The sequence below is a fragment of the Ciconia boyciana genome, chromosome 4 (genome assembly GCF_034638445.1).
Source record: "Ciconia boyciana chromosome 4, ASM3463844v1, whole genome shotgun sequence".
Lineage (NCBI taxonomy): Eukaryota > Metazoa > Chordata > Aves > Ciconiiformes > Ciconiidae > Ciconia > Ciconia boyciana.
This window is the reverse complement of record NC_132937.1, coordinates 65,597,597-65,625,397: the sequence shown is the minus strand read 5'-3', so window position 1 is coordinate 65,625,397 and position 27,801 is coordinate 65,597,597. Positions and strand designations below refer to the sequence as shown.

Sequence of the window (27,801 nt, the reverse complement as noted above, 5' to 3'; positions counted from 1 at the left end):
TTGTTCTTCCACCCCTGCTCACAAAGGACTAATCTGCAAATTAGCAGTTACAATCTAGAAATGAAACCAGAACTGCTAAAATAATGGATACAAATTGGAAGTCAGATGAGTACTAGAGTTCTAAAAATAGGGAGCCTGCCAGAACTCTACCACATAATATGTAGAAAAATTCTTTAATGTCAAGGAAGGCAGATAGTAAAGAGAAACCCCCACCACCCAGGATTTTTAAAAATCAGATGATTTGTAAATAACCTGTAGTTGGGTGAGGTCAGTTCCTGCCTCTTCATTTGGACACTACCTGGGCAGGAGGTCAGTTAGCTAACTTCAGCATCTGTGCAAGATCTTTGGGTACCCAGAACTGACCAGTGCAACTTTGAGCATCATTTGCAACTAGCTTTTGAGAACTTATCCAGGCTTGCAGAAGGTCTGAATAGTCTTTGAAAAGACAGCAGGAGCAATGAAGAGTATGGATTTTCTTGGCAGGGTGAAGGAAAAAGTTAATTACTTTTAATTAGCTGTTTAATAACAAACATGAATGTCAAGAACAGCTCAATCCTCCTTTTTTCAGTGACAGAGAAAAGCAGTAGGAGTTAACACAAGTTGTCTTGCCCTCATTCTAGTTACTTTGAACTCTGCCTCAGAAGCAGAATGAAGAGCATCTCAATGAAACTACTGTAAATGTAAAAACAGAGGGAGGCTTTCACTGTGCTCCAAAAGCATTATACACTGTTGCTAGTGTCCTGAAGGATAAACAGAAAATACTACATCTGTGTGTCACCACCACAGTGTGACATTCTGCAAGAAAAACTGGCAGACAGAACTAGAATTTTATCAAGATGCATAAAGTAGCCCTTCTTAAATTCTCAATGGAATGAAGATTAACTACATAACATCACTGAAAAATGGGGAAATTACAAACTGGACATAGTCAACTGTATCATATCATTCTCTCCCCAGGCTTGGTATGATCTAAAAGTGGAGCATTCCTGTGCTTCTTAGATGGGCTTGAACTCTTAACTTGTAGGTCATATTTTCTAGACCTTGAATCACAGATAAAGGCACTGAATCTGTTTACTCTGGAGGCTATAAAGTTTGCTGCAGGTCAAATATGACCATTGGAATAGAACTTATTTCCAAATAATAAGAGGAGGTGGAGCAAAATGAAGCACAAGATGGTGGCTTTTGTTCCTTCAGCCCAATCCTCCACAGGAAGTACTGCAACTGAATAGGTCTCAACTTACTTCATTATGTAGTTATATATCATCCCATGTACAATTCTCAGATAGTGCTGGTCAGGATGGATGGACCAAAGAATTTGATACCTGGAGAAGTGCCATCAGTGAACATGACAAGATGATGCAAAACTGGAGGAAAACGTGGGTAAGAATTTTTGGAAAAGGTATCTATCTCCTACAGTGCTTTCTACATGACACACTACAGTGCCAATTTTATAAGTATGATGCTTCTGCAACCAAACGTATTTATACAAGTGATTAGTGTTCCTGTACATGTCATTCTTGAACCTCTCAGCAGTAAAATCTACTCATTCTATAACATATTAGTTATGTCAGCTTGCTTCTTCAGTCCACTAACCCAGTGCTAATCAGTCAGTAGTTCTTGTCCTGCCCAAAACAGTAAGTCTGTGTATACTGAATATAGCAGATTAATTCATCACCTCTATAGACTAATTGGATTGCAGACACTACTGGACTTCATAAATGGTACTGTCCATCAAAGCTGGCCTTCCTTTAAAAAAAATAGTCCATACTTACCTTTTAATGTTTTTCTCCAACAGTTAGAACAAAGATCACTTTTGATAACTTTTGGATATGACACATGCTTGTTTGCATATGGAACAGTTAGTATAGGCAAACTTTAAACCCCATTTTAATTTTTAAAGCAGTATTAACACATTATTCTGAATTTTTTCTTCTTCAGGAGAGCTGCAACAAGAAAAACAGCCTCTGACGGACAAAGGAATGAACTGGCTAGAAGGAGAAATATATGCAAGTTAGAGTACCCAGTACTCTATCACAGCATTCAATGAGGTATTTGCAAGTGCTAGTGCTGGCATTAAAATTGATATTCAGGAGAATGACCTGAAGCTTGAGGTGGAACAGGATATCCTTAATACACCAAAGAATAACTACGTTCCATGCTACAAGAGAGGCCACCCATCCCATGCTAGAACTATCTCTGGTTTTCTGATGCCAGTTATTTCAGCTTAATGAAGAACAAAAGTGGTCTCAGTAAGACTTGTGCTGCTCAAACAATATATGATGTATGGCTTCTGCTTTGAGTTCATTAAGCAAACCAGTTAATTTCGGGCTTGAGGATCTTGGCATATGATTTAGAGATTAATAATGAGATGCAGATCACATTTATTTAAAGGCACTTAAACTGGCCCATTTATTTTCTTTTAATGTGTTTACCCCTATACTCTGTTCCCAGTGTTTTGAAGAGCATTCCAGCAAGTTCAGCAAGTTCCTTTGTTCAAACACATTTCCTTTGGTAATAAAGTTTCTGTACCAAATAAAGAACTTCTGACTAATGCTCAGAATACAGATAGATTAACAAAGCACCCAAGCTAAAGCATACTCTTTAGTTTTTGCAAATGATTCTTCTATATTTGAGATAACTGTGGTAGCTTTAAAAAATTCTATGTTGAATTAATTCTGAGACTACAATTGCATCAAGTTCACATATTCCTAGTGAACAACTGGAGATTGAAAGTGTGAAGACCTACTTAATCCACAGTGAGATTGTTTTACTGCACTGCTGTTCAAAGTTTTGTCCTTCTGCATCTAATAAACAAAAGTCTGAGGCACAATTCAAGTTTTCTGTCTTATCTTCTCAATGGTTTTCAACAATCTGAAGCAAGTAAGATGCCACTTAAGAATCACTATGGCTTGAGTCCATGGGGACAGCTGCTCCTAGCAATAGCAGAAAGCTTCATACTTATCCCTAAATTATCCCCTAACTGGTAAGATTTAAATTAGATTGCTTTCTTCAATGTGGGAGATATTATCCTCACTCTAAGACTTTCCTGAATGACCCTTTTTTCTTTTGTCAATACCAGCCCACCTTGTGGTCACACATGCAGGGCAAAAATTCTTATACACAAACCATTTTCCCTATTTTTCACATTGGCAATCATAAATTCATGCTGATGCAAACTTCTGACACCAATGTTCAGAGGGAATTTTCTTCCCCATTGTGTTTCTCTTATGACATCTTTTATGGCTAAGGGACAAGTATAAAAAGACTTTTCTTGAATTGTCCCTCTTCTATTTGTTCAATAGATTTGGAGCAGACTGAAGTTTAGTTCTGTAGTGCTGAGTGGGAAGGTAAACCTTTGTAAGATTGAGGTGAGAGTCTCTGCAGTGAAGTACTGCAAGGAGTAAAAAAAGATTGCCAGATTTTTTGTTTAGCTCAACTTTGTGAAAAAACATCTGTGTAACAGAATTTGTGAACACAGCTGTGACTTGTTATAGTGAAATTTTTTGCTACATTCTAAGAACAGGAAATAACTTCCTAAGATTTTGAACAACATATAATGTTTCCAAAGTAACTTTTCATGCTCTTCTACAATTAAGACAAAACAGAAAATATGGCCAAAAAAAAAGTTGTTAATGTGATCTTCACCAACTGGTCCCCATTCCATGCAGTGACTAGGTTTAGGAATTTCAGATGTGTATCAAAGTGGCACAAGTATGAATAAATCACGACTTACCTCTGGATCAAGGATATCTGCTGGCCAAAATAGTCTTTCATCACTGGGATCTTTCACCCTCAATTTCCATTTAAGATTACAAAAAACTAATACAAAAGGATCATCATCATAACTAGTGACCAACTGTGCATGTCAGCTTAAGGCTGGCTTCCCTTATCAATGTTCTTCTCAAAACTGACATTCAAGTACCATTAAGTGCCCACCAGAAGAGTTGATTTAAGTCACAACCATACTTTATATAATCAATATATTGTAACAGATTTTATACAATTTACATTCTACAAAATTGTTTGAATTTAAAATTATTTAAAGTTTTTTATATCACTTCTAACTTCACAAGGCAGCTACTTTGCAAAGTATTGCACTACAAATGTTCAGTGTGGTGAAGCACTTACAGACACGCTTCAGAGATGCTGGCAGCAGCACATGGCATCTATATTATCTTTCAGAACAGCTGACAGAAGTTACATGTGCATCCTCCAATTACTTTCTTTAGGCTTGTCCTCTTATGTCTGCAACTTGTAAACAACAGTATTTATATAGGACATTCCCACTAAGGTGCTCCACCACCATTATAAGCATATTTTGTTTTTAAAATTTTATTTTGTATGAGATAAAAATTTTATTTCCTCTAAGATATAAATTTTCCCTACCTTAGATACAAACTGAGACTGATCAAAAATCTTGCAGGGGGGTTGGACTAGATGACCTGTAAAGGTCCCTTCCAACCCAAAGCATTCTATGATTCTATGAAAAACTCTTACATATATACACCGACACAACCCCAAACTGAAGGAATGAGGAGTCTGTCGGCATGGAGAAGGTATAGATAGGATACCAGGCTCGCACATTTGCTGTCCTTCAATATCATCTAACTTCAGAGCAGGACCTGTGATAAACTAGTCTCCGTAGCATCAGAAACATCAAAGCAGGACCTATGATAAATTAGTCTCAGTAGCAGCAGAAACATCATCATTGTACACTTAATCAACTTTATAAAATTTCTATACTGAGCATTTTCACTTCAGGAATTTCAGACCTTTGCAGGCCATGCTGTCTCCTTTACACCTGCTGTATGATCCCAGAAGAACAAAATATCACACAGAAGAGCTTACTGGGAAATTTGTCATCATGGCCTTCCTTAATTAGTTTCAGTCAAGGTGCCTGCCCAGAATTAATTTCTTGCTGACATGAAAAGAGTTACATTGATGCCAGCCTGCCCACCTAAGCAGGTTTATTTAGAAGAAAAAACCAAGAACAAACACACAATTGAAAAAACAGTTGAAGTTCTTTAAACAAGAGTTAAAAATAAAAAGCAACTTGCCACAAGCCCCAACCTTCTGGCTCATGGAATCTCTTCCCAAATAAAATTATCTTTCTAGCAAGTTCTTTTGGTATATTGTATCACTAACAAATCAATGCTAGTCCATAAAACTATTGAAGTATGCCAAGCCAGTTAAAGTGGTTTGGGGCTAAGACAATTTGCTGTTGTCATCTACTACACTAATCAGCCAAATACATAGGACGTAAAAGCATTAGCTAGTGCCTCATGTGCTCCAGTGTGTATTTTGCTTAAAGGGATTCAGAACAGTTTACTTAGCTGACTTCAGATATTTCTTAAATTATTTTGTTTTGCTACCCTCTTCCTAGGGGTCTAAAAATAAAAGATGGAAAGCTCAGTAGAATTAGATCTGGATTTACTGATGCTCTTCCGAATTCACTACCACCATGTCAGCAGTTGCACTCTTTTCCAGTTCCAGTGCATATGGGTTATACTCTTCTTCAAGTTTTCTCTTCCAGATTTTAACTAGGGAATATTAGAATAAAAAAAAATAAACACAAAACAAACAACAAACAGGTTACTGTATAATACTTGAGGAAAAACTTAAAGTGAGAAGTCACACTGATGTTCTACTTCCTCCTCAAAGTAAGTGTTGAGATAAAATGGCCCATGGGCATGTTGGCATGTACACCATGGGACATCAGAAGATGCACGAAAGAATACTTTAGGTGTGACAGGATGCATTGAGGTCCTTGTGTCCAGCCCCCTACTCAGGCAAGGCTAAGTCTGAAGGTGGATCCAACTTTTAAAAAAACCTCATAAGTTTTCAAAATTTTCAAAGAAGTTTTAAGTTGCCTAGTATCTGTGATAACTGTTGTTGTCTGGTGACTGTATGAGCAGAGCTGGAGGAATGTGTTTCTAGAAGGATGGAAAATGCACCTCAAACAGGCTTCAATACAAAACTTAAGTCCACCATAGTTAAAGAGTATGCACTTATAGAAAAAAAAAAACTTAAGAGGATTTTTTAACACATAGAAATAATAAGGAGCTCTGCTAAACCTCCTTGGACAAAGCAATGAGTACAACCTGCCACCAGTGGATTTCAGAGAGGAATTTTCTCTAAGACTTTCTCAGCAAGAGCTGACCTCAGGTTTATAAAATTAGAGGGACAGGGGGAAATCACAGAAAAGCAGAACTTCCCCCCTTACTAACCACTGAAGTGTCAGGTTTTCTCAGCAAGAGCTGACCTCAGGTTTATAAAATTAGAGGGGCGGGGGGGGGACGGACAGGGGCAGGGAGGGAATCACAGAAAAGCAGAATTTCCTCCCTTACTAACCACTAAAGTGTCAGGTATCATTTGTTTCAGTGAAAGTAGTAGAATCGAAGAGCACTTTGAATGAAAACTGAACCAAAACCAAGTCAGTAAATACTCACTATAATTTGGTACATCCTCATCAGAGTCCTTGGAAGATGTTTTACCAGTTTCTGGTAAGCCATTTTTTTCACATTCAGTGGTTAAGACACTGGGTTGGGTTTCTCTTAGTCCTCCTTCAGCTTCCTCCTGTAAAGCTGCTATCATATCTTTGTAGGCCTTCCTGGCCTCTGTTGTCAGTTGTACCATTCTATGAAAATGGTCCTATGGAAATATAAAATATTAGTAGAGCTTAAATCATATAGTAAGTTTTAACATCTCCATGAAAATCTGTAATGAATATTCCTTATTCAGAACATATATGTTCATATATAAAAGTTGAACAGCTAAGCAGGTATAAAGACATGAAAAACAAACCATTTATAAGCATTTATAAAAATACCAATTCTCTTGAAAAAAAAAATTTTGGAAAGAGATCTAGATGGAGAAGATGTCAGGAAGAGATGGCCAAATTACTTTTTTTGAACAGTGCTGAGTGGCTGTATTTCTAAAATCAGTTTTTCGTATAAGCCACTGGGATAAAGAGTATAAATGTGCAAAAGCAAAACAAGCAAACAAAACCTTAAAGTCAGAGTATTTTTTTTCCCCCCTTACAAGTAAAAAATAAAGCTAAACAAAAACATGAACCTACATATTTCAACTTACCTGAGCCCCATCATAGCTAAAAATTCCCACCACACTCACAGGCACTGCTTTGTTCACACAGCGGCCTAGGGCCTTGCGATTAAGGGCAAAAACAAATGGGATATTCTGTTCACAGGCACAGTCAATAATGTTGTGTAGAGTATCATCCAACCCACCTGGAGCAGACAATAGGATTAGCAAAGAATGACACTATTCAAGCTAGTTATAACTAAAGGACAGTACTGTTAAAAGGTGGCAAGAAATACCCCAAGATTATGGGTACATTTTGAAATTACAAGAGTTTATAGGAAAAAAATACATGGATCTCAGTAATAGCGTTAGATCTCCATTTTTAAAGGAGAATGACATTTTTTTTCTTAATTCTTAATTAGCAGTATCCTTAGACTGCTACTATTCCCTATTTTATGTGTAGTATAGTCTAATCTAGTATTAAAAAATACCCAGCTGCTAAGAAATTATTTAAAAGTTAATAGAAAGTAATGACAATAATTACAACAAATTTTAAACAAACTATCACTGACAACTTATTGTCAATCTGTGGCGTAAAAGAGACTGATACAGCAGGACTTCTTGTGGTGGCACAGCTGGCATCAGTAACCTTTGTCTCTTTTCAGCTGTGCCAGTGCAATCTTTTGTGCAGCTGCACTGCAAATCGGTAACTAAACAGATCCTAGTTTCAGATAACTTCCCCCACCCCAGATAGTCTGGACTCAGCTCACACTTCAGCTGCACAGCAGTAAACAATCTGAAGAAGGAAGCCATCTTTATATGACCAGATTTCAAAGGCTACTCAAATAAGTTCCTCCAGTAATAATACTGCTGCCAGTATACCGAGTCTGCTGTCTTACATTGCTTTTGTTAAACAAAGATTTTTTTTTTTTTTTAAACTTATTTACCCTTTGACTGAATCTTTTCACAGTTTGGAGAGATGATGACACACTTCAGTTTTTTCAGCTTCAGATGTTTCAAAACTTCTCTAAGACCCATAACAAGCCTGCGTTTTATCTTGGCCTTTACTGGGTCTTTCTGATACAAGCGATCTTGGAAACGAACCAGTTCCTTTAAGAGATCTGTCACACAACTGTCAACTTCTTTACTAAGCACCTGGCTGCAATAACTGGAGGAAAGAATAAATTGTTAAAAATCCTAAAATTACAAATGTGTAACACCTAAAAATGTAGTATGTAAAATATGTAAAATATAAACAGTTTTGATTTCCACTCCAAACACACTTGTTATATACATGAAAACAAAAATTTACTTAAGATTTTTTTTCAGTGGCTGAGAACTTACAGACAGTTTTGTTACTTGTGGTATCTGGCTCCCCTATCAAACTATACTAAAAATACATACACAGATGTACAATAAACGTATATATATAAATTTTATACCAATAAATATATATGTACATATGTTTTTCTATTGAAGCATTTTTCTGAGGGCATTTATTTTGACCTATATAAATCAAAGTACAGCAACCAAAGTATAAAATTCTGATTTATTTCTATAAATACAAGGCTACTTATAACAAAGATGGAAATCTGGATCAAATTACTCCTCCCCAGGTTCATATTTTTTTGTCTGTCATCCTGTTTCACTTATCAGACTACACCCTGTGGTGTTCTTAAGGAAAGGACAAAAACAGATGTACTTCATCCTTCTAGTATTCCCCGGAAAAGATCAGGGTTCTAAATTATTTTTCCCCCCATCTTTTACACAAAGAATTGTTCAGTAAAGAAGGGTCTCAAAGAGAAAAACTAAAGATATCTCAACTCCACAGTCAACAGAAAGATGCCAAGTGGCAAATTCACATAACATTGTGAGAAGGGACTGCACGGTCTATCCTGGATCTTAGAGACACATTTATCTCGAACTTTTATTTAAGTTACAAGAGTTTTTATTTACTATTTCCAGTTGATTTCACTAAGTCTCAAAGACAAGTCTACTAAAACACTGAAAATCTAAAGACACAAAATATTCTAAGCTTTGCTGAACGCTCTACATCCTATAATAGGCAGGACTGAGTTGCCCTGTACATATTCAAACCAAACTGTGCTTTCAGTAAAACAGTGTTGCATAGAAACAAGTTAAGTAATTTTAAATGCAATTAAAAGTTAAATTAGAGCTAACACATGGCATCAGGAAGATAAAGAATGGTTGTATCAGTATTGACCTTTACTATAACATGAACTGCAATAAGGCCCGGGGTGCCTTTATGGGAAGAAAACTAAAAGTTCAAACACTGCTTACCTAACTGCTTTAAACTGTCATGACTGGATCTCTGACCTCTTCATATATAGTAATGACTATTTCTTCTTTTATAAGGAAACATGTATACACATCTGTTTAAACAAAACTAAAAGTGTTTGCGTGTAATAACCCATAAATCTTCCCTTTATTTCTCTGCCTAGCCACAGCATGAAAATGTAATCTGGCTAGTCACATTCTTTACATTTTTGCCATTTGGTCTGCCAGCAGAAAACCAAAGTACACACTAAAACAAAGTAAGGTGTACTACTGTGCTGGTTTTGGCTGGGACAGAGTTAATTTTCTTCACAGTAGCTAGTATGGGGCTATGTTTTGGATTTGTGCTGGAAACAGTGGTGACAATACAGGAAGGCTTTCGTTATTGCTGAGCAGTGCTTACACAGAGTCAAGGCCTTTTCTGCTTCTCACCCCACCCCACCAGCGAGTGGGCTGGGGCTGCACAAGGAGTTGTGAGGGGACATGGCTGGGACAGCTGACCCCAGCTGACCAAAGGGCTATTCCATACCATATGGCATCATGCGGAGCATATAAAGCTGGGGGAAGAACAGGGAAGGGAAGGGACGTTCACAGTGGTGGCGTTTGTCTTCCCAAGTCACTGTTATGTGTGATGGAGCCCTGCTTTCCTGGAGATGGCTGAACACCTGCCTGCCAATGAGGAGGACTGAATGAATTCCTTGTTTTGCTTTGCTTGCGTGCACAGCTTTTGCGTTACCTATTAAACTGTCTTTATCTCAACCCATGAGCTTTCTCACTTTCACTCTTCTAATTCTCTCCCCCATCCCACCAGGCGGAAAGTGAGCGACCAGCTGTGTGGGGCTTAGTTGCTGGCTGGGGTTAAACCACGACAACTACTCTTTTTCTTAAATATTAAGCTGGTACTCCATTTATTTAAAATAAGGTAGTTGTACTTTAACAGCAGCTCCTTTTCCTTCCTTAGCCTTGAATGAATTTCTGATCTTTTTTTTCCTTCAAGGAACATGTACTTTGAAGTGAGAATTACAACAACATACAGACTATTTCTCTGGATATCATTTCTTTGTGTGTCAGCTTACAGAAAAACTGAAAAAAATTTAGAGTTTAGACTGAAAGTTGTAATTAGTGTTGCACAGAATGCAACTGAAGTATCTTGTTTGAAAAATGCCATATCAGTGGTATGTGGAAAAACAGACATCAATATAATCAATACTTACTCTCTAAAATTCCTACTATGGATTTTTGGAAGATTGGAGGTCAGCTGCTTTGAAGTCATAGAACCTTCTGTAGATTTCTTGATCCCTGTGTTCCCCAGACACCCTTCAGCAACTTGCGTTACAGGAACAGCTATCATGTAAATAAAGATTTCAATGAAAAGACAGACCAAAAACCATTGTGAAGAGACTAATTCGTCAAGTATCTCTTGAAGAGTCATTACTTAAGTATTACAACAGTCTGTGGTAGTAGGGGAACAGGTAATACATTTTTCTCTCTTATTTTTTACTATTGTACCTATTTTTAAACAAATTGCCAGAGAGATGCAGGGACTCTCATTACGACATATAATAAATCCAACAGGCATGAAAGTGTGCAACAGTAATCAGAATCCTAATTAGTAACTACATAGACTATCAGCTTTGGCACACTTTAAACTCTAGATAAGCCCCAGATGAATCTTAGAAAATTGTGAAGTTACAGTTTGACAGTAATTGGTACACATTTTTGAAAGTACTAAGTGTGCTCACTCTCAAATCTCCATCTACATACTGTATTATACTCTTGTCTTGAAAGATACCTGCTTGACTATCCTGTGGAAGAGTTTCATCTTCAGTAATATTTTCTGCAGACTGACAAATATTATCTTCATATTTTGGTACTGCGCTCTGTTCTAAGAGGTGTTGCTGTTTTCGTTGTTCTCTTTCTTTCAGTATAATCTAAAAAATATATATATAAAAACCAAATCAATTCAATGTCACACAGATAACAAAGCAGTTTCTCTTACCAAGTGTTTACATACAGACCATTCATAAAGAAGTTTGGGACTATCATTCAAAGTTTACAACATTTGGGGTTTTCTTAATTTGCACATAAAAAGGAGAGATATTCCCTAAATCTACATAGAAAATTACTTTTTCCTTGATTACCAGTGTCTGGGTGGAATAAATAATTACTAGGGATCAACTACAAGAGCAGAACTAAAGTTAAAGCAACAAATTGCTTCAATGCAGAGAAGCAGGTGAAAAAGTCTCCCCTCTACCTTTCTTCTTCAGACTGTCAATTTGTAGCAATTCAGCCAAACACTCAAGTATATGTGTGTGTATGTGTATATATATATATATATATGCACACAGTTAGTCTTCCCTCTTATTCCCCTGTTAAAAATCTTGAGTCAGTCTAATAGATCGCTGTCTCTGAATTTGCTGGTTGAAGAAAAAGAGAAGACATTACCATGGATAGCTAAGCTGTATGGTATACAGAAGGAAGGAAAGTAGAACATATGGTGGATCCAAACATGCTACCATAGATGAAAGCAATAATCAGTTTCCTGGAACTCATCTTCCTTCTCTGCTTTCACAGCTGCTAAGAAGCAGTTATTGTATATATGACCACTAGCTCAGCTAATCTACCCAAAATTCATAATTAATTACACCACAGAATCTAATTGCAAAAGTAAATTTCTCCATTTGTATTTGTTAAAGATGAACAAAGAACAGAAGTATGCTCCCTACCATACTCAGAACACAGATATTACACAGACAAAGCAATCTTTGTCTTCTCAAACCTACTTTGGAAAATAGATGGCATGAAGATAGAACAGCCAGAAGACACAGTAATTAGTACCACACCCCCCCCCCCCAATTTATTATTTATGTTATATGTTGTTTATATTGTACAGTTCTCAAATTCAATTAAGCAGCACAGAATGACCACTAAACTACTTTCACTAGCTCGGTAAGAATTGTTCTAGACCAAAGAGTGACGTAGTGATGGAGTGGTATCTCAAAATCCTCTATATAGAAGACACGACAGGAAGCAACGTGAATGGGTAAAGAGGGAAGATACAAGAGCCAAGTGGATCTAACACTAGTTGCTGCAGAATCATCTGAAGTTCTGGCTTGGAAGAGCACAGAAACATTAAATACTAGCTTTGTTTGATCCATTCTCCCCTGTCCTGTAAATAAGCATATCTTGTCCAAACCAAATAAGATTTCTTTGGATGTCCCCCTGTACCAATGATGTGTGGACACTTGACAAGTGACACTTGACATTACTAGTGACAGTTCTTCAGCAATCAAGTGATTTAAGTGAGAAAATATATTTTGGGGGAATTTGTATATGCTATTTAGCAAGACTCCTCTCTTCTCCCCAGCCCCCCCTTTTTAAACCAAGGAAAGCTAAAATTGAATTTAGACAAGTGGATGCTGGGATGCAGATCTCCATACCAGAAGGTTTAAGAGGCTCAGAGTAATACTGAAGTTACATTAGCCTATATTGTACTATTTAAGGTAAAAGTATGAGCACCTTTTTAAGAGGTGTTGGTCTCTTTGCTCTAGGGACTTCTCTCTGTTTCCCTTTCTTTACCAAAGGAGCGCTGGAATCCAAAGGGTTATGAGGCATCTTTCCTTGGTTTAACCGGTGACTTTTTGTGGCTGTAGCAGGTTCTTTAGAAAGCAATGGTATGGCACCACCAACTGAGATAAAAAAAAAGTCTGCATCAGACAACTATAACAAATACCTAAACTAGAATCCAATGCAAGTTTAATGACTGGATTAGGACTAGTATACACATATTAAATTTGTGTTGTGTTGCTATTAAGAATATTTATAGGCAATCCTGTGTCATTAAACAATGTTTTTTTAATAAAGACACTCCTCCCAAAAGACTGACATGTCCTCTACTTTTATTATACAACTAAGAATCACAACTAGAAACTAAAAGCTCTGACCCTGAACTCTCAAAAGCAGAATTGGGCAAAACACTGCACTCCAAGCTACCTTCAACACCATGCCATGCCAGCTTGGTGAACCTTCAGGAATCTCTACGTTTCATGGTAATGGCATTTCCTCCTCCACAGATTCTGTACTGCATTAAGATAAATATTGAGTTGCAATGTTATAGATTTTAGATTTAATTGCTGTAAATAATCAGGAGCACTTACTCCTACCATTTGTTACACCTTAATGAAGTTGGATGAAGTTCATTTGCAGATGGGTAATGAGTAATGCAAAGCTACAGCTAAGTCTCTTTTGCTTAACCAGCACAGCTCTCAGGAGATGTCTACTTTACTTGCATTTTTCAGAGGGTTTAGAGCACAGAAGCTTTAAATGACTGGCCAAATCACTGAACCTGGACCTTCCAATCTAAAAACTACTCTCCCTTTTCAACTGTCAGTAGGAATTGCTGTATCATGTGAGACCACTTTGTCAAACTTCAGTTACCTGCAATATAAACCAGGTTACATTAGCAAGTCAATGAAGAGGATGACATAAGTATCAGTGGAATGAGCTTGACACCTTTGTGCCTCAGGCAACCTCTCTCCCCTAAAAAACATCCAAAGCTTCTGGCAGCTTGTCTTAAGCCATCTTCATTTACTGCTTCCAAAGTATTTATATGCTGATCCTCAAAAACCACATACAGTACTATTAGCATAAACAGTTTACTTCATAAAACTGCTACACCACATCTTTTCTTTTTTGGCTCTGTGTAACAAAGGCAAATTGAGAATACTGCCAAGAACGTTGTGCAGTATGTTAGCATAGGTGGCTACAAGAATTTAAGCCGGATTTGAAGCAATACGTAAGTAGACATCCTGCAGACACATGGTATTTCCTTCACTGGGTACATCACCTCTTCATTTCAAATTCACAGAGTTCTCATGTTCCTGAACTTGACAGCTTTAACAGTTCGTGTAATTTTGCACAATTGATGTATTTCCAAAAATGTAATTTAAATTCAAATAACTACTGCTTTACTATGCTGTTCCATCCATACATTATTTACCAAATGAAGGAGTAAGTGGAATGAAATAACTTTGTCTGCAGTCACACTCCTTGCCCTTCTTGTTCACTGTGCTTCTCTTCTACAGAAGTCAGCACAATGCCACCTCACAAACTGAAGTTACGTTTTGGTACACGCCAATTTAATGGGTGCATTGAATGTTTAAAAAAAAGTATAAAGCTGAGGTAGCATCTGCCTTATACTTCCGGGATACAAACATGACACATCAATTTATCTTCTGCAGCAGATTCAGACACAGGCAATTTAATATTACAAAACAGGTATTGTGACCCATACCTTTGTGCTCCACCATCTACTTGCCGATCCATGCACTGTATAATTTTATATAAACAAAACTGGTTATTAGTACCTCTGCAGCATTGAGTTTGACTGACTCAAATGAAAAAAGATCAACTGCAGAAAAAGAATTTGAAAAAGCATCTTACAAGTTCTCTCAGTTAGTGATGGAAAATCTCATTGATGCTTGGTATTTTGAGCTTTTTATTTAAAAGCTCAGCTATCATATTAAACATTGAGAGATGAATTTTCTCATTATTAGCTCCCTTTCTGAAATAATTTTTTCAGTAAAGAATTTTTTAAATAAGGAGAGAAATTTTATCATCATTAAATTCTAGCAAACATTATCTTTCCTTTTGCAAAATATACTGCACTAACGTAGCGAAGACTAAATTTTGACCTACAATGAAAAAGACATTGAGCTATTTGTTTCTGCTTCCTGGTTACGCATCCACAAGGTCTGAAAGATTCTCTCCATCAACAAAACCTAGCATTTTGTTAACAGCAATTATTTCACTGAATACCACTGAAAACCATTATTTCCCTGAGTGCTGAATACCAGGCATGGAAGAACTCATCCTCTGGCTTGGGCTGATTGACTCTGATATAACCCCTGTGAGCTTTTTCACTCAAGTTGCAGCTCTAGGACTTCTAGCATCAGAGAAGCTTAAGAAAGCCTTTGTTACTGTGTAACCCCTTCCTGCAGGTTCACATCATAACCATAACACACATATTTAAGACAAAGCAAAACCCCCCACAAACATTAGTATTTTTGTCAAAGCTAAATTTCAATCACCTCTCATATATATGTAAGGTGTTCTTTTACAAATCATTGTCCTGAAGATTTTTCTTTCCCCAAGTCTTCCTCCAAACAATTCAGACTGCCATGCTTTTAAAAATTTTTTTAAAAAGAACCTTCATTTTCTCTTGTATCTTGTGAACTGTGCTCCTGCCTGCGTATTCAGAGATCATTACAGATCAGAAATTAGGCTACATTTAACACCTGAATACTTAAAACCAATTCAAGTTGAAAGAAAGGAAATTTCATCGTAACCAGTACCTGAAAACACCACAGGTTTAGAAGACTGTTTTGACTTCTCTGTTTGCTGCTTCTGCTCCAAGGCTGCCAGCATGCCACCCAAATCCAATTGCACGGGAATTTGACTCTTCTTACCACTGTTCCTGGATGTTTCCTGAACAAGTTCAGTACCAATTAGTAATGCTCTCCATTTCAGAATGTAAAGACTGTATTTTGTATGGTGTGTAATACACTCAACATCATCATCCACGATACGTTCGATTTTTAACTTCATTCAATGGAAGTATTTTGATCTTTAAATACATATCAACTTTAATGTGAAAAATAAAAAAATCAGAAACAGTTCAAATAACTTTTGAATAGCTACTGGAATAAAGCATAAAAGTATGAAGTCTTTAACAAAGGAGGTGCTTTACGTCAGGCTCCCCACTTTGGTCAGACTGCCACCTATCTTTGAAAAACAAAAAAGGCTTAGCAGAACTGAAAGTTTTGTTAAAAGTACAGAAAAACTACTCTGTGAATCTTCCAGGGTATGTGACTGCAATACACATATCATTATCTTCAATGCCTTATTAAAAAGAGAGGTCATCATCTTTAAGCACCATCTCCTCATAAGTAGTAATCTTTCTGTCTGCTTTGAAGAGAAGGCAAAAGCGGTGTCCCACACTTAGCACATTTAATGATTCAGAATATAAAAAGATTACAAATGAATAGTCTAGCAAAGACTACAAAAGGGCAAACTATGACAGCAGAACATGCTAAGGAAATGACTCACAGATTTTGTACTTTTAGAAGTCTTAGCCTGGAGGATCAATTCATTACAGTTTCTGTTACAATAGGGTTAAGGAATGTGACCTGCTCCTTCTGAGCCCAGGATCTCATCTTGCATCAGAGCTATGCCAGAACCTACTCACCAACATGGAACTGTTTACTGACCTCACTGTTGCTCTGTATTTCTTCTCCTTGCCCCAAGCTAAGTGGATCTCCTGGCCTCCTTGTCTTAAACTAGCAGAACCGCTTTTAAGAGGTTCCCAACTCCTTAAGGCAATCAGTTTGGACTGGATTTATGTCATGATCAAATAAGACAGGTGAAAGAAAAATTCCTGATATCTGAAACTTGCAGACATTCATGAAAAGCTAGTATTGTTTCCTAAACATTCTGTCACAAACTGGGGGCTAGCAATTACTACCACTGAGTGCTTCTCATCAAGAGGATCTTGTCACTTATCTCAAAGTATGAATGACAAAGTATGAATACAATCACAGATAAGCTTGGACGTAGTCTTATATTTAAATATGCTAATTTAATTTGTCATTTTGAGTTGTAAACTTATTTTGAAACAGGAATTAGTTTACCTGCATTTTCTTTCTTTCTAATATCGAAGATGAAGCTTGCTTCCCTGACAGTCCATCCACCTTGGGAGTTTCATCCAGTGTGGGAGACTGACTATCCCAATGCTCTTCAGGGAGATGGATCTTTGAAATTTAGACAAAAGGTGACATGGAGGAAGAGAAAATACTTAAAGACACATGGAAAAGGATAAAGTGAAGATGATCCTAAATCAAATGGAACATAGACGATGGGATTGAGTGCACCCTCAGCAAGTTTGTGAATGACACCAACCTGAGCAGTACAGTTGGTATGCTTCAGGGAAGGGATGCCATCCAGAGGGACCTTGACAGGCTTGAAGAGTGGGCCTGCGTGAACCTCATGAGGTTCAACAAGGCCAAGTGCAAGGTCCTGCACCTGGGTCGGGGCAATCCTCAGTATCAATACAGACTGGAGGATGAATGGATTGAGAGCAGCCCTACAGAGAAGGACTTGGAGGTACTGGTGGATGAAAAACTGGACATGAGCCAGCAATGTGCACTAGCAGCCCAGAAAGCCAACCATACCCTGGGCTGTGTAAAAAGAAGCGTGGCCAGCAGATTGAGGGAGGTGATTCTCCCCCTGTACTCTGCTCTTGTGAGACCCCACCTGTAGTTCTGTGTGCAATTCTGGTGTCCCCAGCACAAGACAGACATGGAGCTGTTAGAACAGGTCTATGTGAAGTGCCACAAAAATGGTCAGAGGGATGGAACACCTCTCCTATGAGGAAAAGCTGAGGGAGTTGGGGTTGTTCAGCCTGGAGAAGAGAAGGTTCTGGGGAGACCTTATTGTGGCCTTCTAAAAGTGCGATCATTTATTGGCTGCCATACTACTTAATCAGACTCAGGATTTCCTTCTTTTTTTCAGATTTGGAAGAAAAAAAACCAGTAAGGCAGCTTCATCTTCAAATATTTGTTGCAAAGAAGTACGAGTGTCTTAATGACCACGTCTCTACAACTTACGTAAGCTTTGAGAGGTTATATCCCACTTACAAAGCTAAAAGGTTTCTCTCATTTGAGGTGCAAGTCTGTATAGCACTTTCTTTATAACAAATTTGGTTTGAGCAATTACTGTGCCTTTTACTGCCTCGAAGCAAACAAAGGGTTTGGGCTTTTGTGGTGGGTTTTTTTTTTTTTGGGGGGTGGTTTGGTTTTTAACTGTTATATTCACAGTGAAACAAAAGTAAGGACAAAAATTTCTAGCAGCAAAGCTAGTTTCAAAGAAACAGAAACCTTGAATTTCACCTTTATTATTTATGTTATTTGCTTTGCAAGAGCAATCATATTTGTAATCCTTGTGATTTATGTTTGGGATTCATTCCCATATTGAATGAATTTCCAAATTAATCCTTGGGATTCATTTCATTTATGTAAAAAAAAAAAGCTTGGATTTATAATTGATGTTAGACTCAAATTCTTACCCTTGCACAGCTGAGAAAAAAGTGTTACACTGTTCAGATGCCCTTGAGATCTGATTATATGAACAAACAGCAAAGGCAGAAATTGAAAGTCTTAGTATTATTTTTATGAAATGCAAAATTAAACCAGAACAGTACCTGTAGGAAAATAAACTACAAACAGAATCATCTCAACTAAGTTTGAGTGCTCACAACAGAGGTGTCTATATAGGAATCAGTAGCGCAGAGTTTAGGCAGCAGTTCAGAGACCAAAAAGGTATCTCCTTTGCAATGACATGAATCTACTGACTACAGCGAGTAGCTCTTCACTGTCCACAGAGTACCTAAGGGGATTGCCATATGCAGAGCCCCACATTATAAGCACTTACATTTAGTCAAAATAATTTCACCTTTAGTCCCATTTAAAACTTGCAGTCTTTTCCTCCTTATTTTCTTAACATTCACATAAATTTGTAAGATTACTTACTTCAGAGTGCTTTCTGACAGCAGGAGTAAATGATGATTTCTGAGATCCTAGTCTGTTTCTCCTATCAGAAGCAGCTGCCAGATCAGGAAACTCCTCAGCATCCTAAACAAATACATCAGAAGATGATTTTATAACTATTAAGTCCATATTCTCAAAACTGAGTTTTCCTACATTCAAACAATTTTCTCCCTACTTACCAAACATTCATCATAATTTGTTTCACTGTACAAAACTTCAGAAGCAAAGTGCAGTTCTTCCAACTATAATCAGCACTGCAATGATTAAGTCATCTATGCAGCAGCTAATTCAGGGCTGAAAGAGCTTACAAGAGAAATGATTCCAACAGCAGCTTGTTATTGCTGTCAGCTGATAGAAATAATTAGAGGTAAATGGCTCCTAAAGAAGTGTTTTTCAGATCATTTAACAGCATTGCAAACAACTTCCCTCTTCTTCCAGTAGTCTCCAGCTGTGCAATTCTGCCTTAAACATGTGAGTGGTGAAGAACAAAAAGGGCAGGCAAAAGGGTAATAACTCTTGACTACAGTATGGAAATAGATAAATCATTCAAGTGATTATCTACGCTTAGACACAAGAGTAAATTTTATTAGCAGAGGGTATTTAATCTGGAGTCTGGATAATGTAAGTGCAGACAGGCTAGAGCTTGCTGTACACCAGTCACCTTATATTTACTACCTCCATCATAATGATCCTGATCCACCAGCTTGGTTTTCATTCAATTGCTTCTCCTCCCACTTTGAGAGGCCTTTTTAGCTGTGACACACTACTACTGAACGCACCAACACTTCTGCAGCCTGAAAAACTTCACTTAAACACCCCAAGCTAGGAAGCTCTAGCATAAGGACAGACACACCTCACTCAATAAACTATTTTTAAAGAAGCTTGGAAGTATGCCAAAAGACGACTGCAAGAAAGGGAAAAATGTTTCACAAACACACTCTTCCAGCTTAGGGACTTCTTGAACCAGAGGCAGTACCTTCGCATTTAAATAGCCCTCACTAGAATAAATTTTTATTTCAGTCTGTCCAATCACTTCTTGTATTCAAATAAATTTCTGGCATTTGCTACATCCTGTAGGAAAATGGCTAATTAAAATCTAGCACTATGACATTACACCTCCTTATATTTGCTCTTAATTCATCACCTATAAGAACCAGAGAACATCAAACAAAATTCAGAGAAAGATCAAGTAATTTCCTTTTTATTTCCTTGTCACTTCTGATTCCCATTTAGCCATCTATTTTACAGACTAAGAAGTCCTAGTTTATTCAGTCTTGCCTCCCACAGAAATTGCTTCATACCTTTGATTATTTTTGGAGCCTTTTGCCTATCTTTTTTAGTTCAAGTATGTATATTCTTTTATAGAGTGAGGGAAACATAAGAAAACTAAATCCACACTATATTTAGATTTGACATGTCCTGGATTTATGTATTGTCATAATCTATTTTCTTTTCTATTTTCCTAATAATTCCCAGCACTGTTGCGTGTTTGACCAGTACTACCAGCACTGACCTGATTATCAATAGCAGCTTCAATTCCCCGCCCCCCTCAGGGAAAATACCTAGCTCAAGGCCTGTCACTGTGTATGGAAAAACAGGAGTACTCTTCCCCAAATGCATCCATTTATGCTCATTAACAGTGTCTATAAATGAGTGACTTTTCTAAACCTAGTAAGAGATCCAATATATTGCTTCGGTGAGCTGCTGCACATAGCAGAACCTTCTTAAATCTCCTGGGTGCCCAGAAGTATCGTGTGTATGATCCTTTCATGCTCTTCTATTTCCAGAGCATCATACAAGTGTCTCACCCATTTTTCAAACTGATGAGCACACAAGCATTCCCAGAAAACCAGGAGGGTCTGAAAGCTGTCCCCCACTGCCACAACAGATGCTGCATCCACATCACGGATTTCAGTGCAATGCGTATGTCCTGCTCCATGATTCTATGCCATTTTTTTCCATTTTTGTCTTCAATAGTCCCATTACCTTCCTACTATTTTCCATGACTCCTGCCATTCTCCTTCTGTTTAGATGATAAGTCATTCACAGGTCAGACATTGTACAGTAGCATATAGTAAAAATGGGGATGTTCTCATGAGGTAAAGAACCTGCAGATCTTTGATTCTACCCATAATTCTCTAACAAAGAGGTTTGTAAGCAGTCATTTCTTGGGCTGTTCCAGGACAATGAACGACACAATGAAAAGAACATGTAGCCACAGTTCTGCTCCATGTTCCATGTTAAAATGTACAGAACAGAACCCAGCCAGGAAGTCTTCTTTATGCTGTCACTTCACAGACTGAACACTAGATCAAACACTACTGTTACGTAGACTAGATCAAACATACAAACCAACACATGTACATAGTGCTGTACAGTATTGGGCTTTCAATTAAACACCGTTAAACCACAGACCATACAACAATTCTCTAATGTGGGAGAGTCTAAAGCCTTCACAATACGGATACACAGAAGTATCAAAATACTAATATGCCTATTACAGCTATATGAATTTGAAAAAAACCTAGAATTAGCAATCAGGAATGTAAGCAGTGACAACTGTGTTCCACAGAAATTGCATCCAGATGTGAGATAGGTAGAATTGTAATACCAGTCCCACATTCTTTAAAACTGCGGCACCCTATGGTACCCAGTACTTTCCCCGTCCCTTGTGCACTTTGCTTTCTGCAACAGTTACTACAGAATATTTTTAGTTCAGGAAATTTGACTTTTATTGTTATCTGTTAACATCCAGACCCTCAGATGCATCATTCCAAATTTGCTCCCAAGTCTCTTCTGCACTCATCTGTGCTCACTGAATACATGATAAGTCAAAAGGCACAACTGTTCCCTACCAGTAACTTCTGAGAAACATCTCAGGTGAAACAGACCTGAACCAATACCCCCTACAAATGGGTTCTGAACTTAAGTTTGTACAAAGCTGTGTTAAGAACTGGTCTTCCAAAACACTCATAACACTTAAAAGAACAACAACAAAAACCTCTTCACTGTACCTCAATCCTCGGTGGTTCCTGTATTGTAGTAGATTCGTTTTGAGGTTTCTCCACATCAGTGGGTGACTTTGGTTTTTTCTTCTTTTTCTTCTTTTTTTTCTTCTTTTCTGACCCTTCTTCAGGCTCAGTTTCACCAGCATCATTTTTTGTTTCTGACTGCTGAAAAAAATAATGAGGCATGACCATTAGAAATCGATTTATTTCAATACCATCTACCAAAATAAATGGAAGTGACCACACTTATACAACTAAAGGGTATCTTAATCAGGCTAGGACATTAAGTCGACAAGGAAAATTCAAGATCTCTTAGAAATTCAGAGCTACTGCAAAAGCACTTCATTTGAAGCCCATTGCACAGTTATCAGAACGTATTGGGACTACTGAGACTTCAATAGGAAATATGCACCCAAGTAAGGCAAGAGTTCCATGTTTCACATCTCATTCTGAGGGTCAGGAATTTGAAAAAAGTCCAGCCTAAAAGTAATGTATTTGAATTAGCTATTTTGGAAGTTCATGTTGCTGGAGTAGCACTGTCTTTTTGACACCTTGCTATTCTTTTCCACTACAAGAGCAGAAAAATTCTAATAAAGGACAAGGTAACTTTATATTACTTCTTAAAAGCTACATTAGAAGTGGACACTGTACAGAGCCTAGGAAAAAAATGGCAGTGTCTCACATCAAGAGACACAATCACACAGTGACAGAAATTAGTTTAAGGCAGACAATTCTCAAGTACCTTTGCTTCACTATCCTGCTTCCCTTTGCCTCTGGAAAGACCTTCAGATGCTGGTGATGACACAATTTTCTTTGGGGGCTGTGAAAGTACCATGGCCCACGACACATGTGGCTGAGCAGAGCCATCTGCAGGTGTTTCAGGAAATGCAGTTGGGGAAAAAAAGTGATATACAAAGATGTCTCAAAAATATTTCTCAAATATTCAAAAGAAAAAGGATCAGTAACAAATTAATCAAGGACTAGCAAATACAGCAGACACACATATTCCTTCTGAGGAAGGACTGAAATAAGACACTCACACATTTCATTTCTCAAGAAAGCTTTTTAGAATTGTAACTACTCCATATATTGTCCAGCACTATATACATACATTTAGCCCAATTAAATTATAATTGGAAATCTATACCGTGTCATACTAACTACATACAAATAATTCCATGCTCATTTTCTAAGCTATTTTTCTTAAAATAATGAACTTCTGCTACATTTATATACAAAATTCCTTTAATATTTATCCCAGTCATACAGCTTTCACATACAAGGTCACATCAGTACTTTCCAAAAACTTCCCAGTTTTACAGACATATATATCAGCTGAAAGACTTCCTAATGTACCTCACTGTACAAGAATTTCACCCACTACCCTTCTGAGGTATGAAATGTTTTGAAATAACTCACACTTAATTAATTTTGTAAATATTCCTAACACACAGCAAATAAATAAAAATTTAGATCTTGTTCTGTAAGAATGAGAAAAACTTCCACTGAACAATTAAACAGCATAATGGGTTTACAAGACAAGGTTTTAGTAGCAGGGGGAGGCTGCAGGGGTGGCCTCTGTGAGAAGATGGACACTGCCAGCCCCAGCCGGCTCCAAAACAGACCCACCGCCAGACACAGCTGAGCCCATCAGCGATGCTGGTGGCACCTGTGTGATAACATGTTTAAGAAAGGGTAAAAAACACTGTGCAGGAGTTGTGAGAGGGAGGGGTAAGAAAAAACGTGAGACAAACACCCCTGTAGACACCAAGGTCAGTGAAGAAGCGGGGGGAGAAGGTGCTCTGGGTGCTGGAGTAGAGATTCCCCTGCAGCCCCTGGAGAAGACCATGGTGGAGCAGGCTGTCCCCCTGCAGAGGAAGGAGCGGCAGAGAGGAGCTGCTATGAACTGACCACAACCCCCACCCCCTGTGCTGCTGAGGGCAGGGAGGAGGTAGAAGAGTCGGGAATGAAGGAGTGAAGATGAGACTGGGAAGAAGAGCGGAAGTGGGGGGAAAGTGTTTTTAGTTTTGTCTTTGTTTCTCACCATCCTACCCTATTTTTAATTGGCAACAAATTAACCTTCACCAAGTTGAGTCTGCTTTGCCCATGATGAGCAACTGGTGAGCAATCTCCCCGTTCTTATCTTGACCTGCAAGCTTTTTTATCTTATTCTCTCCTCCTGTCCTGCTGAGGAGAGAGAGCAAGAGAGCAGCTGGGTGGGAGTCTGGCCACCAGCCAAGGTCAACCCACCACAAACTGCTACTTTATTCTGGGGGATAGGAACAGAGGATAGTGTTTGAGGAAAAAACATTGTCAGGTGACTTTAAAGTTTCTGGAATAACTTTATCTTTAGACGGCCCTTCAAGGCACTTCAGCAGATTAAGCTGTCCTTTCTGAATCCTTACTGAAATCAGTAGGAAGATAAGGACCAAACTGTCCAGATTGGTGCATGTCTGTGTATGCACAGAAATCCAGCAAGAGGCACTTAGACAATCCAATGTATAATGCATGTGATGCCTCCAAGACAGAGTCCTGATGAACAGAACCTTTTTTCACGCAATTCTGGATTTAAGTATTTCAATTAAATTTAAATACTTACTTACTTGAAACTAGACACTTAATAGTTTGTGGCAATTAAAATTCTGCATGTCCACAGTCAGACAACAGGTAAACAAAACAAAAAAGAGGGTATTTCAGTATCACAGTTCTCCAAAGCTATCCTTCTTTGTTTAAATTGACTTGACAGAAATAACATATGCCACAGAATTTTTAGGTACAGACTAGACTCTAGACTGCCAGCTATTTAAAACAAATAGGCTTATCAAGACTGATCAAATATTTACCTCTCACTTAATCTTGAAAAAAATCTGAAAATGACTCAATAGACTTCTAATAATCAATATGCATTATTTTCTCTCCTTTTAAACAACATGGGAGGCAACTACAGCAATATTTGCCCTTGAGCATCAAGGAAACAACAGAGAAGGAAGATAATCCAAATTTTGATCTGCTGATTAAATCTATAAGCAAGAATGAGCTATAAGTGGTCATCTCATTTGAAAGAAACTGATAGAGCTTTATTTGTTTGGGTTTTTTCTTTTGTAATGAGCTTGCTGTTTAAGTCCTTTCTTACTTTACACATCAATAGCTCCTCAGAACACTTTCGTTTTCAAACTGATGAGAGGCAAGCAGTTAAAATACAGGGAAATAATTTGTCTGAAGCACATACCTCTACCATCAAATGAAGAGGGAATTAAGTTGGCTACTGTTTCATCTAAAGTTTTTGATGAAGCTTTGCTTTCCGCAAAAGTATCTTCCTGTAAAATAGACAGTCAGGTATCATAAAAGTAGGAATAAAATCACTGACCTAAACAGAGCTAAACAAAAAACCCCATAATTTAAAAAATCCTCAACCTGTGCACAGGTAAAGGTGTAGGGAATTTTGTAGCCTGACTTTTTTTGTTGCTTTTCTTAGTGGAACCATCATTTCGATCCTATAGCATTACAAAATATAAGCAGATGCCTCTTCACTGATGTACAAGCAAGATGATGCCTTCTTACATTTTACAAAAGCATCCAAACAACGATGCTAAGAATGAACAAGAAAAAGTTTTAATGTTCCAAGTACATTAAAAACAAAGTCCATCATCAAACTCAAACCAGCAATGAAAAAAGAAACTCAAGCGACAGCAGAAAGGTCTTTTTTCTATCACAGGCATTTTTCCACCGAGAGGCACTGGAAATACGCTGTTTGGATCCTTCAAAATTATTCATCTTGCATCTCTGTTGAAAACTCTGATTCAATATATATGACATACTGCTGAATGCGTCAGTATTGTATTTACTAACAAAGAGGGAATCAAGGAAATCAAGAAGAAGAATAAAGTTAAATGTTTATGTCTTAATAATATTTTTTCCTCCTTCTGGAATTCAGTTTCTTATTTTTATCCTTTAGCACAAAGCAATTAAGTACAATATTACAGACTTTTGGGTTTTTTTAATCTGTTAAAACTATTGGGTAAGTGACTGCTTACCTATTATTTCCAGGCGAGAGAGAAAACAAGAAGCTGTTAAGAAACCTCAGGAACATATGTGCTCTGTATAGGCAAGCTAGAAGTCTAGACCATAGCAGTACCAATCTAAATTCTAACAGTACTTGGCTTTCCCCTATCTACTGGCAGCACAGACAAGGAAAGAATAGTGAGAAAAGGTAAAAGAGGAGACAGCAAGCACTGTCACCACCATCTACAAAAAGAACCGTAAAACCTCTAGCTATGAAACTCCTTGCTTGCAGGTACTTAAACAGGTCTTTAACTACCATACTAAATGCAAAATACTTGCATTCAGAAATGCTTGAACTTTAGACAAGTTTTTTTTTTTTAATGAGGTCTGCAACATGAAAGCATCAGCTAACCTCTGTGTTCAACAAAAGAGACATCTGTGGTTGACTAAGGCACGTAACATTACTTTCCGCTGAACATACTGGTCCACTTTTATGCTGTACATTCAATATCTCACTGCTTCCCAAACTCTGTGACTTGTGGAAATCCAGAATGGCAGCTTCAAATGCGGGTACAGGAAGAGACTCTGTTTTTGGAGTTTGAGTTGACTTCTTGTTTGTAGGTTTACTGAACCTGTCTGAATAAAGCATGTAAAGTCTAAATAATTAAACTTGCTTGTGAACAATTCTAAGTATGTTTTATAGTATGCTAGTTGACATAACTACAGTAATCATCACAAGAACTATTGCTACACATAGATCATATTAAAAAAACAACCTAGCAATTATAACCAACATGTATACACAACATTGACTCAACAAACAACTGTAAATTTAGATGCTTGCTTAGGTAATTTTTCACACCAGTTTACACAAATTTGTTCAATCAGCAAAAGGACATAAGTCACCATCCCTTGTCAAAGTCACACAGGAAAGAAATCTCGTTCCTTAATTATTCTAGACTTAGAAACATGGTCACAAACTGGAGGCTATAGCACAGTCAACCATTTTACATCTATTCGATGTATTTCTAACCAAACAACACATTTGTACCTGGCTTCACAGAATCTCTGCTGCATGTGGAGGTCTGGAACGAAGTCCTGTTCACAACTCTGACAGAAGAGTCATCTCCATCATGCCTTTTCTTGTCTAATTTTTTCTCACCCTCTTTTGATCTCCTTTGCTGCAAGTATTTGCGACATATTTAGTTGAACATATTTTACTTGAACTTTGTAAAGACATCAAGTTTGCCTTAACCTGAGTTACAGTTAACTACCTCTGCATCTGGAGCTTGACCATCAAGTTAATACAACATAAATGGTTAGTACACCATAACCACAAATAACCAGTAAAACCAGGAGCAGCCAGTTAGAGATTTGTTATTTATCTACCTTGTCAACTGTGCCATTTTTAGCACATATTATAGCCCAAGCAAGAGGGATTATTCCATATGTTTCTAGACAACCGAACTTTTAAGATCTCATTAATCAGAGCATTTCCAATAGTTTATAATTGTTTGGTCTTAATAGTCTAGTCTGATTTTCTAAAACTGAGTTTCTTCTAGAGCAGGGCTAAAATCTTAAAAGCATTCCAATCTTTTGACCAAACTATGTATTATGGACAAAACTAGGCAAGGCTGATGTCACAACATCCAAAACACTTGGAGCAGACAGAAAGTAATTAGAAAAGATACACCTATATGATCCCAGTAAAGGAAACACATTCACCTATACTATAAAGTCCTGAAAGCCTTGTGATTCTCACAAGAAACATAGTTTGGCAGAGCTGGGCTCAGGCATCAGTACAGGGGGAAGGAAGAAGCACTAGACTTGCATCTATGCAAAGTATACCATTA

General features: G+C 37.6%; 1 protein-coding gene across 7 annotated transcripts in view; it reads right to left on the bottom strand.

The window, feature by feature from the left end:
• Positions 1 to 5,005: 5,005 nt before the first annotated feature.
• SECISBP2 (SECIS binding protein 2) overlaps positions 5,006 to 27,801 on the bottom strand; it is a 28,130-nt gene continuing 5,334 nt past the window's right edge. For 5 of the 7 annotated variants that reach the window (XM_072859549.1, XM_072859552.1, XM_072859551.1 and 2 more), the window contains 15 exons: positions 27,000 to 27,129; positions 26,361 to 26,584; positions 25,176 to 25,263; positions 22,689 to 22,813; positions 21,953 to 22,111; positions 18,921 to 19,022; positions 17,025 to 17,144; positions 15,690 to 15,822; positions 12,856 to 13,025; positions 11,129 to 11,267; positions 10,551 to 10,680; positions 7,989 to 8,209; positions 7,093 to 7,247; positions 6,450 to 6,651; positions 5,006 to 5,540 (listed from right to left, as the gene is read on the bottom strand). In XM_072859549.1, coding sequence (XP_072715650.1) covers positions 5,431 to 5,540; positions 6,450 to 6,651; positions 7,093 to 7,247; positions 7,989 to 8,209; positions 10,551 to 10,680; positions 11,129 to 11,267; positions 12,856 to 13,025; positions 15,690 to 15,822; positions 17,025 to 17,144; positions 18,921 to 19,022; positions 21,953 to 22,111; positions 22,689 to 22,813; positions 25,176 to 25,263; positions 26,361 to 26,584; positions 27,000 to 27,129 — 2,208 coding nt within the window. In that variant the 3' untranslated portion in view covers positions 5,006 to 5,430. The remainder of the gene's footprint in view (positions 5,541 to 6,449; positions 6,652 to 7,092; positions 7,248 to 7,988; positions 8,210 to 10,550; positions 10,681 to 11,128; positions 11,268 to 12,855; positions 13,026 to 15,689; positions 15,823 to 17,024; positions 17,145 to 18,920; positions 19,023 to 21,952; positions 22,112 to 22,688; positions 22,814 to 25,175; positions 25,264 to 26,360; positions 26,585 to 26,999; positions 27,130 to 27,801) is intronic. The other 2 variants (XM_072859550.1, XM_072859555.1) reach the window with 1 other exon arrangement.